The 21,810-nt window shown below is 41.3% G+C and overlaps 1 protein-coding gene across 2 annotated transcripts in view; it reads left to right on the top strand.

Moving 5' to 3' along the window:
• The window catches only part of ADAMTSL1 (ADAMTS like 1), a 469,150-nt gene that overhangs the window by 414,001 nt on the left and 33,339 nt on the right, over positions 1 to 21,810 (top strand). For both annotated transcript variants that reach the window (XM_033858059.2, XM_033858057.2), the window contains 3 exons: positions 11,506 to 11,718; positions 13,542 to 13,722; positions 16,936 to 17,143. In XM_033858059.2, coding sequence (XP_033713950.1) covers positions 11,506 to 11,718; positions 13,542 to 13,722; positions 16,936 to 17,143 — 602 coding nt within the window. The remainder of the gene's footprint in view (positions 1 to 11,505; positions 11,719 to 13,541; positions 13,723 to 16,935; positions 17,144 to 21,810) is intronic.

Below are 21,810 nucleotides of genomic sequence, written 5' to 3'. Positions count from 1 at the left end.
GAGAATGTTTTGCCTATGTTCTCTTCTAAGAGCTTTATGGTGTCATGTCTTATGTTTAAGTCTTTAAGGCATTCTTAGTTTATTTTTGTGTATGGTGAGAGGGTGTGTTCTAACTTCATTGATTTACACGTGGCTGTCCAACTTTGCCAACAGCACTTGCTAAAGAGACCGTTTTTTTTTTCCTGTTGTATATTCTTGCCTCCTTTGTTGAAGACTAATCGACCACAGGTGTGTGCGTATATTTCTGGGCTCTCTATTCTGTTCCATTGATCCATCTGTCTGTTTTTGTGCCAATACCATGCTGTTTTGATTACTGTAGCTTTGCAGTATTGTCTGAAGTCTGGGAGGGTTATGCCTCCTGCTTAGTTCTTTTGCTTCAGGATTGCTTTAGCGATTCTACCAGCAGGAATTTTTAAGTTGGGCAGGTTATAAAATTTGAGTAAACATCTGCAAATAGCAGGCTGGAACAGCAATTTTTTAAAATTTGTTAAAATTTTAAAGAAGAAGCACAAAGCTGAATAAACAGAATATGTGAAAAGCAATTTTTTTGGACACTGAGTCATTTCTGATGATCAATAATTTCATGTTTTTTCCCTTTTTTATTACGGGTAACTTCACATATATACAAAATAAACAGGGCAGCATAAAGAACCCCGTGCACTCATCACCCAGCTTCAAAAAACAACTTCCTGCCATTCCTATTTTATTTGTACTTCCACCTACTTCCCACGCCCATCCCTACTCAATTATTCTTTTAGGTAAAATTTACAATTATTAAAATGCACAAATTTTAGCCAATTTTGGCAGGTATACCCATGTAACCACATCCTTGGCTAACATATGTTTGACCACTTGATTTTTTTTTCTCAGTCTTTTTCTCTCTTTGCTTCACTCTGGCTAATTTCTATTACTACATCTTTAATATCACAAATATTTTTTCTATAGTATTTAAACTTCTATTAATCCTATCTAGTGAATTTTTCATTTCATAAAATATGTTTCGTTTTTAGAAGTGCATTTGATTCTTTTTATAACTTCCACTTTCTTACTATGTACATGTTTTCCTTTAAATATTTAACTTATTTTTAATACCGTTTTAATATCCGTGTCTATTAATTCCATCATCCCTATCATTTCTAGATAAGTTTCCACTGACTGATTTTTGTCTTTGTTATGGGACACATTTTCCTGCTTCTTGACTTAACAAGTAATATTTGATTGAAAGCTAAACAACGTAAATTTTATATCATTATGTGTTTGGATTTTGTTGTCTTCTAGTGATTGTTGGATTTTCTTCTCTTAAGCAGTTAAGTTATTCAAAGTTTAATTCGATCTTTTTGAAGTTTGTTCTTAAGTTTGATTAGAGCAGGTCTACAGTGACCTTTACCCTAGGGCTCCTCGGGGGTCTCTACTGAGTTCCTCTGATGATGAACAAGGATGTTGCACTCTGGCTGGTCAGAACTTGAAGTCCTTCTAGCCCTACTCGAGCTTTGGGAAATAGTAAACTCACAGCTCCCTGACTGATCTTTGGTCAATCTTTTAGAGTTTCACTCTATGCATGTACATCTTCATTTGGGCAAAGACTCAAGAGGAAGTTATGCATATTTCTGGGGCCCTTTTTCTACATAACGCCCTCATTTCCAGAATTCTGCTCAACTTCCGGCTGCCTCAACCTCACTGAACTCTGTTCTTTGTCTCGTTAATTAGTCCAGACTGTCATGCTCTGCTTGGGATAGTCTTCTGATGTGGGTTGAATTGTGTCCCCCCAAAAGGTTGCTGAAATCTCTCATCCTCAGTACCTGTGAATGTGACCTTATTGGGAAACAGAGTCTTTGCAGATGATCAAGTTAAGATGAGGTCATTAGGATGGGCCCTAATCTAATTTACTGGTGTCATTATAAAAAGGAGAAAATTGGACACAGAGATAGGCATGCCCTCAAGGAAGAACTCCACATGAACATGAAAGCAGAGATTTGAGTGATGAATCTCCAAGCCAAGGAACACCAAAGATTGCCAGGAAACCACTAGAAGCTAGAATAGATAAAACAGACCGTCCCTCACAGCCCTCAGAAGGAGCTAACACTGTTGACACTTTGATCTCAAACTTCTAGACTCCAGAACTGTGAGACAATAAATTTTTGTCACTTAAGTCAACCAGTCTGTGGTACTTTGTTCTGGCAACCTGGGAAACTAATACATCCTCCCTACTTTGCAGCTCAGAATGTACCTCCAGGCAGGAAGGCAGAGAATTCACCAGGCTCACGTAATCTATTTCTCTTCTTTCAGGGATCACAGCCCTCTACTGTCTGTTATCTAATGTCTGAAAACAGCCATTTCATACATTTCTGTCCAGTTTTCTAGTTATTTATGGCAAGAAGGTAAACCCAGTCCTTATTACTCCATCGTGGCTTTCAAGATTTTTTTTTAATCTGCTAGTTTCATCACTTTGAGTATGATGTTCCTAGGTGGTTTGTTAACCTTATTGAAACTTTATGGTTTTCTCAAAATTTGGGAGATTTGATAGTTTTATTTCTTCTACTATGTTTCTGTCTAATTTTCTTCTTTCCATATTGGGCTCCAATTACACATATATTAAACTTTTTCCCACAGGTCCATGGAGCTCTGTTTATTTTCCTTCAGTCTTTTTTCCCTCTGTTCTTCACACTGGATAATTTCTGCTGAACTATCTTCAAGTTCACTGACCCTTTCTCCTGTCATCTCCAATTTTCTGCTAGGCCCATCTAGTGAATTTTTCATTTCAGTGTTTGCACATTTCAGCTCTAGAATTTGTTTTCACAGTTTCTACTTCTCTAGTGAGATACTCCATCTTTTCATTTATTATGAGTAGACTTTCCTCTAACTCCTTAAACATATTTATATAGCTGCTTTAAAGTCACTGTCCATTCATTACAACACTTGCATCATCTCAGGACTGGTTTCTGTTGACTGCTGTTTCTATTAAGTATGGATCACATTTTTTTCTTATCTAGTGTTTCTTAACTGTATTGAGTTGGCAAAAAAAAAGTGCCTTCAGTTTTTAAGTAAAAACAGAAGACACATTTTTCATTTATTGAACAACATATTCACCCTTCTGTTCCATTACCTTCTGCCGTTTTTCAAGCAACTTCATAATTCCATCTTCCCAAAACTTTTTATCTTTTTGAGCAAAGAACTGTTCCAGGTGCCTTTTACAGTCTTCCAGGGAATTGAAGTTTTTTTCCATTAAGAGAATTTTGTAAAGACCTAAATAAATCGAAATCCAAAGGTGCAATGTCTGGTGAATATGGTGGATGAATCAGAACTTCCCAGCCAAGCTGTAACAGGTTTTGCCTGGTCAGCAAAGAAACATGCGGTCTGGCATTATCCTGATGGAAGACTATGTGCTTTCTGTTGACTAATTCTGGACGCTTTTCATCGAGTGCTGCTTTTGGTCTAACTGGGAGCAGTACTTGTTGGAATTAATTGTTTGGTTTTCCAGAAGGAGCTCATAATAGAGGACTCCCTTCCAATCCCACCATATACACAACATCACCTTCTTTGGATGAAGGTGTGGTTGGTGGTGGTTCATTTTGCTTGCCCCATGATCTCTTCTGTTCCATATTATTGTACAGCATCCACTTTTCATCACCCATCACAATTTGTTTTAAAAATAGAACGTTTTCATTACGTTTCAGCAGAGAATCGCATGCAGAAATACTGTCAAGAAGGTTTTTTTCCGCTTAACTTACGTGGAACCCAAACATCAAAGCGATTAACATAACCAAGCTGGTGCAAATGATTTTCAGTGCTTGATTTGGATATTTTGAGTATGTCCGCTATCTCCCTCATGGTATAACACTGATTGTTCTCAATTCATGTCTCTATTTGATCGCTGTCAAATTCAACTGGTCCACCCAACCGTGGAGCATCGTCCAGCGAGAAATCTCCAGCATGAAACTTCACAAACCACTATTGACATGTTTAATCAGTCACAGCACCTTCTCCATACACCGCACAAATCTTTTTTTGCTTTTCATTTGCATTTTTACCTTTCTTGAAATAATAAAGCAAAATATACCAAAAATGTTGCTTTTTTTCTTCTACAATATTAAAATGGCTACACAAAAATTCACCAATTTTGGTAACTTTTTTTTAAATGCATGCTGATATGACAGCTGTCACATACAATCTAACAAATTTGTTTTGAATGAAGTTAAAGACAACTAAGTGCTACTAGAGCCATCTAATGGGAAAAAACCATCGAACATTTTGGCCAACCCAGTATAATGAAAATTATAGATGATATACTAGAGAGACTTGGCATTCTGTTATGTTCCTATGAAGAGTGTTTGGTTTTGTTCTAAAAGGCAGTTAATTTGGCTGGGCTCAAATTCCAACTTCTGTCTTCCCTGCAGTGGGCACCGACTGAATTCTCCACTCTATTGTCAGCTTCTAGCTGATGCTCTTTTGCTGGGTTCCTCTGGGGTCTGCTAAAAAGAATTTGGACAGGACTTATATAGATTTTAAGGTTTATCTTAAAGGATTTCCCCCCTTAACTTTCCAGCTATTCTAACAGCCCCCAGACACTGTCCTCTGACATCTCAAGACAATGAAGCTATACATTTTCCAGCAATCTGGGCCGTCTGGGGATTGAGGAATTTCCTCAGGCAAAAAGCCACTAGGTAGCAAATCCCACCTGTTGCAGTTCCTGGGTTTCTGGGACGACTCCCCTTCTGTTTCTGCCATTGCTTTTGGTCACTCTTCACTGCTTTCCAGGAGTTGTTGTTTCGTGTATTTTGTTGTTGTTGTTGCTGCTGTTTAAATTTTAAGACTAGTCCAACCTAGTTATTCACCATTACTGGATGCTAGAATCCCTAGTCAAGTTGTTTTGAGAGTTTTCTGGCCGAGATCTACTCTGTTCCTGTTTTGCAACATTTAAAGCATTCTCATTCACCCTCTTCTTTAATCCTTTATTTTCTTAATAACACAGTTGTTGGTACACTTCTAAAGATTCAAGACCCAGAGGTAAATTCTCTCTTAAATTAAATAAAGAAATATGTGAACATAGCATTGAATGGTATGTTCTGATTATACAGAACACTTTTATTTCCAATTCCACTAACTTGAAATTTCTGATCACTCAAACGTGAGTTGGAATGAAGTTTACCTTTATATTACCTGGGCACATGGGGTGGAGAGTGGTTGTGGAAAGAATATGTTTGGTTAGTTATTTTCATTAAAAAAAAAATGAAACCACTCATTCATTCCACAAATTCTTATATAAATCAATTATTTGCTAACAACCTGTTTGTTTAATCCCTTTCCTTTCTGGAGTCCCATGACATCACATGGTCTCAATTTTTCTCCTATCCCACAGAGCCCTTTAATACCTCCTATTTCTTCTTCAATCACTGAATGTTAGAATTCTCCCACTGTCTTGTCCTGAGACCTGACCTCTTTTCATTGAAGACTCCTTCCATAAATCTATGAGACTGGTTCCCAAAATCTATCTCCAGTTCTTACCGCTAACTAACTTCCATTTTTATCTTTATCATCTCAATGGATTTTTCCATCCTTTGGTTCTGTCACAACCTTTAAAGTCAATATGCTTAAAACTAAACTTATTCATCTCTAGGGGTAGAAATAAGGAATAGCTTCTCTTCCTGATTTACCTACTTCTGTTAACAGTCCCACTAGTGTTCCAGTCTCTTTAGCTTCTCTTCTTTGTCTCTACCCCCATCCTCCTCATATCCTGTCAGAGCTACTTTTGCAAATATGTCTCATTTCTTGTCACCTCTGAACTGATATCCTAGCTTCTCCTTTCTCTCAAGCCAGTGCATCTTGGAAAGAACCACCTTACTGATTCTTCTAAAGCCAACCTAGATCACCCCCTCATCTTCAGAAACCCGCAGGGGCTCCCAAAAGACCAGATTCTGGCCTTCAAGATCCTCCCCATTGTATCTCTCACCCACCATGCCAGCATCATCTATGTCCTCCATGTTCCAGTCAAGTCAACCAGTCATTTCTCAAAGACACATCACCAGTTTTTCATCTTTTCACCTTTGCTCATACTGTATCTTCTAGACTGCCCTCCTCTTCTACTATCTCTGCTTATCTTAATCCTAAATAACCTCCATATATAACTTCTCTTCCAGGAGCACTTCATTGGCACAATTCAATTTCACTACATATTGACCTAAACAATATAGATTGACTAAGTCTACTTTGCCCTATCTGAGAAGAAGAGGGGTGAGAATGATGAATTTGAGATGATGCTGAGAACGCTTGGAACCTAAAAGCACCTTAAAAATCATCTAATTCACTGGTTACCAATAAAAGAATCTTCTTATGCAGAAGCCTGATATGTAATTCTGCTATGAGTGAAATGGGAACGGAGACCCCAAAGCCCCATCTATGCAGATTCCCTATCAAGGTTCCCCACCCTCCTCCCCCATACCTCTGCAAAACTTTAGGGCCCCAAGGAACATCAACTTGAAAAGTATTGATTAAATCTAAAGCTCTCATTTATAGATTAGAAAACAGAAGCCAAAGAGCCCTTTCAAAATCTAGAGTTCTCCTTGAGAGTCATGTATCTGTGTAACTGCATTTGAAAGTAACAAAACTGCTTTTCCTTTAAAAACTTTCTACAAAACAGACCTTCACCCGGATAGGTTTCAGAGTGAGAAGGATTACTATGAAGGCAGCCTCTCAAAGACTCAAAGTCTTAGTCACTGCTACTCAAGAGTCTTTCTCAAATTGAGTTTCAAGAACACCATATCCATGGCAGCCCTCATGCCTCAACTAGGATCACCAAGCTAGAAGACCCTGGAAATATATCCAAGATGCAAGACCCCGATGGGCTAAGAGAGGTATCCTGGCTGTTCACTCTGGCCTCTGATTCCAGGAAGGAGGAAGGATTTTGAATGTAATTGTTATGTAAATGTACTACTTATTTAGCTAAGATTTCTGGATCCTAGATAAGTAACTTTATCAGCCATAGAAAATAGCCTGTAGCTGCTACCACTCCTTTTCCTGCCTAAATAGTGTCTCAGAAAATCAGTCCTAATGGAGTTGGGAAAAAAAGACTAGAGCTAAATATGAGAGATTCTCTGGCCAAGTACCTCCTGTTTCCTTGGGAATAGCAAGGTTCTTATTTTTCAATTTGGAATCTAGTCAGCCTCACCGCGCTCCATGCACACTGACCAAACGAAAGGATTCACGGAGCCAGCATCTCAACAGCATATGGTACCTCTTTTTCTTTAAAGCAGATGTGATAGGAAGACATATATCTGTCTGTTCCAGCAAGTCTGAAAAGCTGTACTTGTTTCAAGCTTCACTTTTGAAATCATGCTATGCCTAAACAAACGTACAGCTTTCCTGCCTCTTATTAGAAAATGAAACCCACGTCTGACTCCAGGCAACATTTTTGGGCTGGAGGGAGTGGGTGCTGCTGGTCTCTGGAGGTCCCCAGTGGACTGATTTCTATATACCTCTCCCCAAGGCCATTCTCACACCCACTTCATAACGGGAGTACGGTGACACCACCATGGACCTCATGGCATATAGATGCCTAGATGCCACCAGAAGCATGTGGGGAGCCTGCTCCTTCAGAGTACCTGAGAAGATCCAGGTCAGGTGAGAGCTGGGTCAGTATACAGGGAGAAACTCCACCCTACTGGAAGCCTTGGATCCATGGCTCAAGGAGCTCTGGAAGCCCCTACTCCCTAAATGTATCAGTTAGCTACCTCACCCAACCCCTGAAAAAAAAGAGGTTCTAAATGCAAGACTCAGTGGCTAAAACATCAATCATTTATTCTTACTGCTCTTACTTAGTTCAGCTGATCTAAACTGGATTTGGCTGGAGTGACTTGGCTGTTCTCCACATTTCTCTAATCCTCCCCTTGAGATCATCAGGCCAGTCGAGGCATGTTCTTCTTCAGTGATGGCAAAGGCATAAGAGCACAAGCAAAAACTCACCAGGTCTCTTGAGGTCTAGGATTGAAATTGGTACCCAGCACAGCTTTTGCCTCATTTCTTTCATTATGGCAAAATATACATAACATGAAACTTATCATCTTAACCATTTTTAAGTGTACAGTTCAGTGGCATTAATTACCTTCTCATTGTTGTACAACTTCACACTATCCATGTCCAGAACATATCCATGTTTCATCCCAAACTGAAACTCATACCATTAAATAATAACAATACTCCATTCCCTCCTTCCGCCAGCCCCTGGTAATTACTATTCCATTTTCTGCTTCTACAAATTTGACTACTCTAGGTATCTCATATAAGGGGAACCATACAATATTTGTCCTTTTGTGTCTGGCTTCCTTCACTTACATTAATGTTTTCAAGTTTAATCCATGTTGTCACATGTATCAGAATTTTATTCCCTTTTTAAGGCTGAATAATAGTCATCATATATATTTATCACATTTCGTTTATCCATTCATCTATTGATGGAACTCTGGGTTGTTTCCACCTTTTGGCTATTGTGAATAATGCTGCCATAAACATTGGTGTACAAATATCTATTCAAGTCCTGCTTTCAGATCTTTTGGGTATATAGCCAGAAGTGGAGTTGCTAGATCATACAGTAATTCTAATGTTTACTTTTCTTTTAGGGACCTCAATATTGTTTTCCATAGTTGCTGCACCATTTTACATTTCCACCAACAATACACAAGTGTTGTAATTTTCCCACATCTTCACCAATTCTAGTTAATTTTTTTTCTTTTTTTTTCTTTTAATAATAGCCATCCTAATGGATATAAAGTGGTATCTCATTGGTTCTGATTTGCATTTCTATAACAATTAGTGATGTGGAACATCTTTTCCTGTGCTTGTTAATCATTTGCATATCTTTGAGAAATGTCTGTTCGAGTGTTTTGCTCACTTTTAAATTGGTTGGTGGTTTTTGTTGTTGAGTTGTAGGAATTTTTCTATATTCTGGATATTAATCTCTTATCAGATCTATGACTTGTAAATATTTTCTCCCATTGTGTGGGCTGCCTTTTCACTCTGTTGTTAGTGTCCTGTGATACACAAAAGCTTTTAATTTTGATGATGTCCAGTATATCTAATTTTTTTCTTTTGTTACCTGTGCTTTTAGTGTCATATCCAAGAAATCATTGCCAAATCCAATATTGTGAAACTTTTCCCCTGCGTTTTCTTCTGAGAGTTTTATACTTTTAACTCTTATGTTTAGGTCCTTAATCCATTTTGAGTTAATTTTTGTATATGGTTTAATGTAAGGATCCAGCATCATTCTTTGCATGTAGAAATCCAGTTTTCCCATTACCATCTGTTGAAAAGACTATCCTTTCCACATTGAATGGTCTTGGCACCCATGTTGAAAATTGACTGTATACATAAGAGCTTATTTCTGGGTTCTCTATCTATGCCATTGGTCTATCTGTCTGTCTTTATTCCAGTTCCACACTGTTTTGATTACTGTAACTTTGTAATAAGTTTTGAAACCAGGAAGTATGAGACCTCTAACTTTGCTGTTCTTTTTCAAGATTGTTTTGGCTATTCAGAGTCCCTTGAGATTCCATATGAATTTTAAGATGATTTTTTCTACTTATGCAAAAACAATTTTTTAAGTCATTGGGATTTTGAGAGGGATTGAATTGGGTTTGTTTTGGGGAGTATTGACACCTTAACAAAATTGTCTTCCAACCCATGAACGTGAGATATCTTTTCGTTCATTTATGATTTTAATTTCTTTTTTTAGCAATGTTTTATAGTTTTCAGTGTACAAGTCTTTCCCCTCCTTGGTTTAGTTTATTCTTAAGTATTTTATTCTTTTTGATACTCATGTAAATGGAATTGTTTTCTTAATTTCCTTTTCAGATTGTTCATTGTTAGTGTTTGTTAGTGGCCAGAGTAGTCACGTGGCCAAACCTAAAGTAAGGAGGTGGGGAAGTAAAGCCCACCCATCATGGGACGGCCCTGTAAAGTTACATGGCAGAGTGAGTCCACAGGGCGAGAAGTGAAAAATTGGGTCCTATAACATGATATTCCATACTGAAATTTTGAGGGTCAACTTTAGCATTGTTTTTCCAGGGCCCTTCTTCAAAGTAGTCTGTTCCCACCTCTTCAACCTATACAACCACAGTGAAAATGTAAAAAGGCAAGGGAATGAAGGGAGTACGCAGACAAAGGAAGGAGGTATCAAGATGCCTAAGTAAATTGTTGGCGTCTAACCAGACAAGCAGTAGGTATGGGGGAAAGGACACAAGACAGTGAGTCAGATAGAAGATCTGCCCCCCTTGATCTTGGGGAGGTCTCTTAACATCTCTGGGCCTCAGTTTTCTCCTCTGGCAGTAAGCTAGATCATCTCTTAAAGACCTGTCCTGTGTTAACGCTGCCATACTATAAAAATTCTAACAGTGCTGCCCCTAGAACACAGAACAACGTTAGAAAATCCATTCTCTGTACAGATCCATCGGCACACACATCCATCTGTGACCATCTGTGTGTCTCACTCATCTCATCTTCTGCCTTATATCTCAGTTTTATTAGTGTGCTTTTTTGCATCCCATACCAGCTGGGATCTCCTTGCAAGAGAGAAGATAATCTTAACTAGCTTTACTGTCCCCAGAACACTAGGCACCAAATAGATATTTTTTAACTGAACTGATAGAAAACCTCCACTATCTTTAATTTTGAATGATGTATCTTGCATTTTAAACCTCCAAATAAATCTCCTCTGGAAGCTAAGTTTCTGGGGTCACAACAGCAAATTCAGCAAGTACGAATTTAGAGGTAATGAGTTTTCTCTCACAATTGTAATCAGTTTATTTTACTAATTCTATGCTACGAAGGCTTGAGTAGACACCGTATCTCAGTTTAATATTTTGGAATTTTAATGTATCAAAATAGGCTCAATGACTATGTAATAAGTATAACATTGTACATGTCCAACGCAGGCTTGATTGTCCGAAGAGCTGTCAGAAGGCCAAGGTTCTTGACCTATAGAGAAATGAGATCAGTGTTTAAAATTGTTTTCCTAGTCTCTGTTGAAAATTTTTGGCTTGAAAATCACAGAGTAAAATGGAGGCAGACGTTAGACATTTACCAATTAAAGTTCGATTCCTAACTATTACTATATAGTACGTGGGGGTTTTTTTCCCCCCAACTCATTGCATTTGAAGAAGTGATTTCTTTCAGTATAAAACTGGCATAGGAACTAATTAACTTGAGAAAATGTCCAATGAGTAAATCTTAATTGCTTCATTTTTTTTTAAGTTATTACAGGGACATAGACAAAAATAGGTACTTTGTGTTCCCCAGGAATTTTTACTTTAATTGAATGAGTTAACAGTCACCCTCCAAGCACCCAGAGCATAAAAACATCTCCCATTTGCTTGGGAATGGGAAACATAAGAAAAATGCCATGGGGAAGCCACATCAAAGGTATGGCCTCAAAACCCATGGAAACAGTCAGACAGCTCATCAGGAATGTGTCCTTATTGGCTTTATCCATGGCTTACCTCTCCTCACCTCTCCTTCTAGGCTGCCCCATCAAAGGCCACCCTACTCCCAATATCACCTGGTTCCACGGTGACCAGCCAGTTGCCAATACCACAGGACTGACGCATCATATCTTGGCAGCCGGACGGATTCTCCGGGTTGCAAATCTCAGTGGCGGGTCTCAAGGGGAATTCAGCTGCCTTGCTCAGAATGAGGCGGGAATGCTCGTCCAGAAGGCCTCTTTAGTGATCCAAGGTAAGAAACCCTTCAGGTGCTGGGCGCCAGGCTTGTTTCTTGAAGAAGAGAGTCTACTTGGAAATCTAATTCTCCAGCAGAACAAAGTGATTTCTGATCTCCAGTGGTTCTTAGAACATGCAAATGGAAGCCCAACCGTGTTGCCATAGGGTGAGGCTCTTCAGAAAAGCCACCCACCCCCGTCTCAGCAGAACCCAGAAAAGTCAGTGCTGCTTTCATAGATGCGCCCTTCTGCTCATCATGTTACTGCTGCTCAGGACCAAGGAGATCTCACCATATAGCAAAGCAAATGTGTTTCCTTTATGCTGGTTTAACTAGTAGAGAGCACATACACACACTCGCGAAGTTGCCTACTAAGAAAATACAAGTTTTCTCTGTTGAGCTGGTTTAAAATTACCTCTCAATGTGAACTACGTGGTTACTGCCCCTGCCTCGGAGAACCAGGGCTGGTGCCAGGACCGCTGATCATCCAGAAGTCTCCAGCGGCAGTCACACGCCAAGTGCCTTCCTGGCACCTTCTCTGTGGCCTGTCCACGAGCAGACTGAGGAGTCTGCGTGGCTCATGCATTCACCTTCCAGGCACCTGGGCAGGTCAGAGAGCCCTTGGGTGGGGCCTGGCATTCACGGCCCCAAGAAAGGGTTGTGAATGAGCCCAAAACAGTGGGAAAGGAGCCCAGACTGGCCTTGTTATAGAAACCACATGAGGCTTTTGAGTTTTCCATAGACTGGTTCTACCTGTGGCCTATGTGTGATACTTGTAGGGAAAGCAAAATTCTACTGCACGTAGCCTAAAATGGAGGTTTCCGTGGGAAGGGACAGAGTTCATCCCAGAATAGCACATAAGGGGGGAGATCTTCCTGAGGCCTCCACCGCCATCTCACTTTCCACACAGGAAAGTCAATGTTGCGTTTTCTTGCCAGACGGGCACTCTCTGCTGAAAACCAGAAGGCAGTGCCTATCTGCAAGATTTGTAGCACACAAATCTTTTGAGTGCAAATAAGCATTCAAAATTTACCAGCCCAGTTTTTTTTTTTTTTTTTTTTCCGGTACGCGGGCCTCTCACTGTTGTGGCCTCTCCCGTTGCAGAGCACAGGCTCCGGACACGCAGGCTTAGCAGCCATGGCTCACGGGCCCAGCCGCTCCGCGGCATGTGGGATCTTCCCAGACCGGGGCACGAACCCGCGTCCCCTGCATCGGCAGGCGGACTCTCAACCACTGCGCCACCAGGGAAGCCCCAGCCCAGTTATTTTTAACAGCTTTCCTACCAGTCAGTCCCAGACCCCCAAATAGAAAATCCAAAGAAATGGCCTTTCTGACCGACATCATCGTGAAAAGTGAGCCTCTCTGGATAGGCTGTTTTTCTGTAACATATACAAAGTCCAACTCCAGTATAGACTTTTAAATATGATTGTTAAGTACCTCTGATATTTTTATATCTCTTTGTTGAAAAATAAAGTCACTTTCTGGTAAACTAATGGAAGGAAAGAGTACTTTAGGAAGTAGGTTAAAAAATACGAGAGCTACAGCCACTGATGAAGTTCTATGTGCCAGGCACTGGGCTAGGCCCTGTACTTTCTTTATATCCAGTCCTCACAGTAGCATGACAAGGTAAGAGCTACTGTACTCACTTTACGGATGAGCCGGCGGAGGCCCCTGGAGACCACGTGACTTGCCTAGATCGGTGGGAAATTCAGCCTACCGCAGGGCAGAGCCTCCTTCATAACGGCATCTCATTCCTACCACACCCCACCCCACCACTCTGAAGGAATAACATGGGCATTGATGCTATCTTCTTTTCACCTCTGATCCCCCTTCTGTGATAGATTACTGGTGGTCTGTGGACAGACTGGCGACCTGCTCAGCCTCCTGTGGTAACAGAGGGGTTCAGCAGCCCCGCCTGAGGTGTCTCCTGAACAGCACGGAGGTCAACCCCACCCACTGCGCAGGGAAGGTGCGCCCTGCTGTGCAGCCCATCGCCTGCAACCGGAGAGACTGCCCTTCCCGGTGAGTGCGCTGGATGCTGCCTCAGGCCGCCCACTCCCAAGGATGGGCCTGGACTTTTAGCCAAGTTCATAGCCAGCCCTTGTCTAGCACTGAGAGAGCTACATTAAGTGCAGGTGAGGGGACCTGACGTCCTTTCCTGTAGGCCCAGGCCCGCCAGCCTCTCCACTGCACAGAAAACATCCCTCAGGATGAGCCTCCTCCCTTCGCTGTTTCTTCCCTCACTATTCAGCCAGCTAAAGGCTGCCCAGGCTTCCCAAGGGCCTGATAGGGTCTGTTCAGGGTCCAGGAGCATCCCAGGCCCTGGCAAGAGAGAAGCTCCCACACTGCAGTAAGAAGCTGGCTCTGTGGTTGGTCTGTAAGAAAAGAAACATGTTTGCAGTTGAAGTGTTTAGGGGATAGTGACTATTAGCCTATACCCCAACTCCTCCCCTTTCTTCTAGCTGTAAATACCTATGCTCATCAGTACTCCAATTTAGTTAAGGAAATATTATCCTCTCTTCTGCAAAGGGTTGCATTCTGCTAAAGTTGACATAAATTTCCATTTCCCATAGTTGCTTCAATTTTGGGTTTACAGTTGACCTTTGAGCAATGCAGAGGTTAGGGGCGCCGACCCCGAGCAGTCAGAAATCCACCTATAACCTGAGAGTCGGCGCTCCGTATCGGCAACTCCACAACAACGGATGGTGTAGTACTGTAGTCGGTATTTCGTGAAAGAAATCCAAGTATAAGTGGATCTGTGCAGTTCATACCCGTGTTGTTCAAGGGCCAACTATCCATTCTCTGCATTTGGGTCCCTTATGTAGCTCAGAATGACACCCACAGTCTCTGCCTCTTCCATCTGCCCCGAGCTTTGAGCAGCTGTGAGTCCCTCCGAGCAGTACCCTTCCCCTGCCACCCAGCGTCAGGCAGCAGCTAAAGGGATAATGGATGGGCTTGGAGTTGGCACCAGCATGGCGCCCAGAGCCTGGGGAGACTTGGCTGGGTCCTGAAATGCCCCTTTACTACCTATCTGTGGGACGTTCATCCACTACTTAGGCAACTGCTTCGTGTTTTGCCAGCTGAGTCATAAGAAGCAGCTGAAACCAGGACAGCCTCAATGAAATATGAAACACACTTGTTAATATCAGCAGTTTGACTTGCTGACGGGAAGGTTTCCACGGGAATGATTAATGTCCTTTTATACCCTTCCTGAACTGTAACATAGCCCGTACCTCTCTTTTCTCAAAGCCCCCACCCCAACTCCTGAAAAATTGCTGAAATGGATATTTGGAAATAAAAGTTGATTGAAAGGCAGGCCTGACATTCACCAGGGATACGAGAGGCTGGAAGACCGCCCTTGCCAAGCTGTGTGAAATGAAGAGGAGGTCTTGGACATGCCAGGGACTTTTTGATTTGCTGTGGTGATGGTCAGAGTCAATCAGCCTTATTTACTTCTGCAGATGAAACAATGGCTGGGTCTGCTTGGGTTTCAGTGCCCCCAGCGGCTTTAAAGCACCGTCTGCTTGTTTCCTAAGTGGCTCTGCTCCTGCGAGATGGAAATCTGCACGCAGTCATCTCTCTCCAGGGCTAATGGAGCAGAGGAGTTCCACCAAATTAAATAAGTCACAGACCCAGATTCAGGAGGAATTTGCTCCCTGTCCCTGCTACTTACCTCTCCTGAAAGCCAGATGTGGCGCCACTAGACCAGGAAGTGGCCACAGGCTCACCTTTGCTTGGTTTCCCCACCAGGCTTCCTGGGCACGTCAGCCCCCTTCTCTGCACACAAACAAGTGTGGCCCTCGTAGGCTGTCTGAATAACACTGCGAAGTCCCGCTTTGACCCAGGTAGCTGTTTCAGCCACTTCATTTAGAAAAATTTTTTTCTCAGGCAGTAAAACAAATTGTTTTCTCTAGATGGAATTAAATGGCTGGAAAGCACCAAATTTTTTTCTCTTTTCCCCAAACTGCACCCCCTTCCCCTCTTCTTTGAGGATTAGCCCAGGGTACAAACATCCAAAGAGAACCCCTCCACCTTTGTATACAGACCAAGGATTTCAGAGTGTTTCCCAGCTTACAGCTTGGCTTTATGAGGAAAGCCATTTGTCTCAGTCCTGGTCAGTCTCACTTCTGAGGGCCCGAATGGCAGTTAGAAGCTAACATCCTGAGAACGACTACTGTCACCACGTATACAGCCCTCAAAGAGGTGTAAGACCTATGGACTGTGACTCATGGGCGTGGGAATTGCTCCAGAAAGCTGGAAGGAACTTCGTAGGTTTCTGAGGGATTAAACAAAATCAAATGAGACGTGGGTTAAGGCGACGTAGAATAAACAGTGAGTACAAGCAGACAGAACTTGGCTGAACCGAGACCCAGACTGCCTCCAGGGTCAGGGGGCGACCCAGGTTTGGATCTGACTTCCCTGGGAAACTGTCCCTTCTCTGCCCCACACTTGGATGCCATTAGGATGTACCAGAACTGCAATGCAGCGTAACCAGCTAAAGGACTGTCTTCCCAGAATGTGTCATCTGCAAGCTCACGGCTTTTGGGGCCAATGTTAAGAAAAGGCAACTGATCTTCAGAAAACTCTTTCACAATGCGCCTTTTTAGTCAATTTCCAAAGGGTATTTGTTTCCTGTGGCTGCCACAGCAAATTACCACAAACATTGTTGCTTAAAACAAGAGAAATCTAATCTCCTACAGTTGTGGAGGCCAGAAGTCCAAAATCAAGGTGTCAGCAGGGCTGTACCCCCTCCATAAAGCTCTGGGAGAGAATCAGTTCCTCGGCCCTTGCAGCTTCTGGTGGCTCCCGGTGTCCCTTGGCTTGTGGCCACATCACTCCAACCTCTGCCTCTGTGGTTACACTGTCTCCTCATTTTCTATGTCCAATCTCCCTCTGCCTTTCTCTTATAAGGGTACATGATGGTATTTAACACCTACCCAGATAATGCAGGACAATCTCATCTCAAAATCTTTAACTATATCTGTAAACACCCTTTGTCCAAATAAGGTAGCATTCACAAGTTCCAGGGATTTGATATAGATATCTCGGCGGGGAGGGGTGGGGATTTTCAGCCTACCACCCCAAGCATATACTGTGAAAAGAGACATGGTCCTGCAATTAGCTGCTGTGTGGTGAGAAGAGGAAGATGCATGGGGCTCCTTTTCTGAGAGTGTATGGCATCGTCCCTCTCCTCAAGGCTTGACCCTTTGCCCTGACTCTTCTTCCTCTTTCCAGGTGGATGGTGACCTCCTGGTCCGCCTGTACCCGGAGCTGTGGGGGAGGTGTCCAGACCCGCCGAGTGACCTGCCAGAAGCTGAAAGCCTCTGGGATCTCCACTCCTGTGTCCAATGACATGTGCACACAGCTTGCCAAACGGCCAGTCGACACCCAGGCCTGTAACCAACAGCTATGTGTGGAGTGGGCCTTCTCCAGCTGGGGCCAGGTGAGAGGGCTTTTTCTTTTTTAATTTTTATTTTCTATTGAAGTAGAGTTGATTTACAATGTTTCAGGTGTACAGCAGAGTGATTCAGTTGTGCATATATATTTATTCTCTTTCAGATTCTTTTCTATTATAGGTTACTATAAGATATTGAGTTGAGTTCCCTGTGCTGTACAGTAGGTCCCTGTCATTTATATAGGGACCATTTATTTCATATATATAGTAGTCTGTATCTGTTAATTCCAAATTTATCCCTCCCCCTTCTTTACCCTTTGTTAGCCATAAGTTTGTTTTTCAAGTCTGTGAGTCTGTTTCTGTTTTGTAAATAAGTTCATTTCTATCGTTTTTTTAGATTCCATATATAAGCGATATCATAGGATATTTGTCTCCTTCTGACTTACTTCACTTAGTATGATAATCTCTAGCTGCATCCATGTTGCTGCAAATGGCATTATTTCGTTCTTTTTTATGGCTCAGTAGTATTCCATTGTATATATGCACCACATTTTCTTTATCCATTCATCTGTCAATGGACATTAGGGTTGTTTCCATGTCTTGGCTATTGTGAATAGTGCTGCAATGAACATTGGGGTGCATGTGTCTTTTGGGGCTTTTTAAATTAATTTTTATTGGAGTATAGTTGATTTACAATGTTTTATCAGTTTCTGCTATACAGCAAAGTGAATCAGCTACACATATACATATATCCATTCTTTTTTAGATTCTTTTCCCATATAGCTCATTACATAGTATTGAGTAGAGTTCCCTATGCTATACAGTAGGTTCTTATTAGTTATCTATTTTATATATAGTAGCATCTATATGTCAGTCCCAATCTCCCAATCTATCCCTCCCCCTCCTTCCCTCCTGGTAACCACAAGTTTGTTCTCCACATCTGTGACTCCATTTCTGTTCTGCATACAAGTTCATTTATACTATTCTTTTAGATTCCACAAATAAGTGATATCATATATTTGTCTTTCTCTGTCTTACTTCACTCAGTATGACAATCTCTAGGTCCATCCATGTTGCTGCAAATGGCATTCTTTCTTTCTTTTTTATGGCTGAGTAATATTCCATTGTATATATGTGCCACATCTTCTTTATCCATTCATCCGTTGATGGACATCTAGGTTGCATCCATGTCCTGGCTGTTGTAAATAGTGCTGCAGTGAACATTGGGGTGCATGTATTGTTTTCTCTGGATATGTGCCCAGGATTGGGATTGCTAGAGCATATTGTAGCTCTATTTTTAGTTTTTTAGGAACCTCCAGACTGTTCTCCATAGTGGCTGTAGCAATTTACATTCCCACCAACAGTGTAAGAGGGTTCCCTTTTCTCCACACCCTCTCCAGCATTTGTTACTTGTAGACTTTTTAATGATGGCCCTTCTGACTGGTGTGAGGTGGCACCTCACTATAGTTTTTATTTGCATTTCTCTAATATTTAGTGATGTTGAGCATCTTTTCATGTGCCTATTGGCCATCCATATTTCTTCTTTGGAGAGAGGTCTATTTAGGTCTTCTGCCCATTTTTTGGATTGGGTTGTTTGTTTTTTGTTGTTGAGTTGTATGAGCTGTTTGTATATTTTGGAAATTAAGCCCTTGTTGGTCGCAGTGTTTGTGAATATTTTCTCCCATTCTGTAGGTTTTTTTCATCTTGTTTATGGTTTACTTTGCCGTGCAAAAGCTTGTGAGTTTGATTAGGTCCCATTTGTTTATTTTTGTATTTATTTCTATTGCCTTGGGAGATGGAACTAAGAAAACATTTGTACAATTTATGTCAGAGAATGTTTTGCCTATGTTCTCTTCTAGGAGTTTTATGGTATCGTGTCTTATGTTTTAAGTCTTTAAGCCATTTTGAGTTTGTTTTTGCGTATGGTGAGAGGGTGTGTTTTAACTCCATCCATTTACATGCAGCTGTCCAACTTTCCCAGCACCATTTGCTGAAAGAGACTGTCTTTTTCCCATTCTATATTCTTGCCTCCTTTGTCAAAGATTAACTGACCTTAGGTGTGTGGGCTTATTTCTGGGCTCTCTATTCTGTTCCATTGATCCACTGTTTTTGTGCCAATACCATGCTGTTTTGATTACTGTAGCTTTGTGGTATTGTCTGAAGTCTGGGAGGGTTTTACCTCCTGCTTTGTTCTTTATCTTCAGAATTGCCTTGGCAATTCTAGGTCTTTTAGGGTACCATGTAAATTTTAAGATTATCTGTTCTAGTTCTGTGAAATATGTCATGAGTAATTTGATATGGATCTCATTAAATCTGTAGATGGCTTTGGGTAGTATGGCGATTTTAACAATATTAATTCTTCCAATACAAGAGCACGGGATATCTTTCCATTTCTTTGAGTCATCTTTAATTTCCTTTATTAATGTTTTATAGTTCTCAGCGAATAAGTCTTTCACCTCCTTGGTGAAGCTTATTCCTAAGTATTTTGTTTTGGGGGTTGTGATTTTAAAAGGTATTGTTTCTTTTACATTCCCTTTGATATTTTGTTGTTGGTGTAAAGAAATGCAACAGATTTCTGTATGTTAATCTTGTATCCTGCTACCTTGCTGAATTTATCAGTTCTAGTAGTTTTTGTATGGAGTCTTTAGGGTTTTCTATATATAGTATCATATCATCTGCATATAATGACAGTTTTAGCTCTTCCCTTCCAATCTGGATACCTTTTTATTTTTAAGATTTCTTTTGATGTGGACCATTTTTAAAGTCTTTATTGAATTTTGTTAAAGTATTGCTTCTGTTTTATGTTTCGGTTCTTTGGCCATGAGGCACATGGGATCTTAGCTTCCTGACCAGGTTTCAAACCTGCACCCGCTGAGTTGGAAGGTGAAGTCTTAACCACTGGATTGCCAGGGAAGTCCCCCCAATTTGGATACCTTTTATTTCTTTTTCTTGTCTGATTGCTGTGGCTAGGACTTCCAATACTATGTTGAATAGAAGAAGTGAGAGTGGGCATCCTTGTCTTGTTCCAGATTTTAGCAGAAAGGCTTTCAGCTTTTCACCATTGAGTATTATATTGTCTGTGGGTTTGTCATAAATAGCTTTTATTATCTGGAGATATGTTCACTCTATACCCACTTTGGTAAGAGTTTTTTTTTTTTTATCATGAATGGGTGTTGAATTTTGTCAAATGCTTTTTCTGCATATACTGTGATGTTCATGTGTTTTTTGTCTTTTGTTTATGTGGTGTTATCACATTGATTGATTTTATATGCTGAACCATCCTTGTGAACTTGGGACGTATCCCACTTGGTCATGGTGTTACGATATTTTTTATGTGTTGCTGGATTCAGTTTGCTAATATTTTGTTGAGAATTTGTGCATCTATATTCATCAAAGATATTGGCCTATAATTTTCCTTTTTGGTGGTGTCTTTGCTAGACATTGGTCTTTTAAAGAAATTTCTCCAGTGACTCTAAGTCAATTGCTCAGGAGAGGGATCTAAACATGGGCATGTTTTAGAAGCCACCCAAGTGATTCTAATGTGCAGTCAGGGTAGAGAGCCATTGTTCCAGGCCAAGAAGAGTTGAAGCCTAGCTGCTACCAGCAACTCCTTTCTCCGTTCCCTGTTGGAGGTTAACCAAAAAAGTCCCAGGTTAGCTCAAGAGAGAGAATAAATGGGGGCTCAGCTGGACGGAGGGAGGAACCACAGTAACTCTCCATTTGGAGAGGAAATTTTATGTTTTAGTTATAACTGAAAAGAAAGACCAACACAAACTGCAGGTTCTTCATTAGGAAGAGCAAACCTGAGCTGTGACACACACCAGGCCATGACAGAAGCAGCCAAGGGTGCAGTGTGCGGTGCTGTCATCATTTCTGGGCCAGGTCATTGTTTCTGGGCCAGGTGGGACTGAACACAAGTCAGGAACTCCCATTTGTAATTAGAGGCCTAGATTTTGCCCAGTGCAGGTAGATAGGGCCTCTATTTAGACAAAGCATAGTTGTCCTATTCATCATCTGACTCCTTCTCTGTTTTAGAATGTTGTTGGCACCAAAAAAAAAAAATCTGGTGTGGTGCTTGAGGGAAATGATATAATTGTATATACTCTGTTTTTCCTAAAGTCTGGGTTCAAAACTTACTGGAGACCTACTGAGCATCTAAGAGCTGCCTGCCAGGACTGATTATCAGCTGGTACCTACCAACTATGTGGGAACAACTGTTGTGGTTTGTCAGAGGCCCGTGCTAATTGGTAGGATAACTGTTTTGATTGGTCAGGCATAATTTCCGAATGGTCAGTATCTGAAACATACCATTAAGCTTGGCCTGTGAGGACATGCCAAAGCAACCACACAGCTCAAAATTATTTGTGTAACTCTATGAAATAGTGTGACTGAATGCTTGGGGGCAGTTGGCAACTTGAACTTATTGGAACTGGTATCTACACATTACTGCATTCATGTTCCCTCATCCCAACCCTGAAGTGTGTTATTTGGAAAACAATCACTTGGAACATCCTATTAAGTTAACACACTGTGGTCATCTCTAATGAAGATGAAATGTTATTTGGGGAAAATGTGGCCACAGAATTCATTTGCAACTTATAAGCCATTTGTGTCCCAGGTGAGCCTGGGAATGACGCTCAATACTGGCAAATCAATATGCTCAGCCGGAGGCTCCTTTTTGGGGCCTCTACCAACCCCCCCTTATTTCCAGTGAC

This window comes from Tursiops truncatus, chromosome 6, assembly GCF_011762595.2.
Source record: "Tursiops truncatus isolate mTurTru1 chromosome 6, mTurTru1.mat.Y, whole genome shotgun sequence".
NCBI lineage: Eukaryota > Metazoa > Chordata > Mammalia > Artiodactyla > Delphinidae > Tursiops > Tursiops truncatus.
The sequence above is the reverse complement of the archived record's forward strand: the minus strand, read 5'-3'. Positions and strand labels throughout refer to the sequence as shown.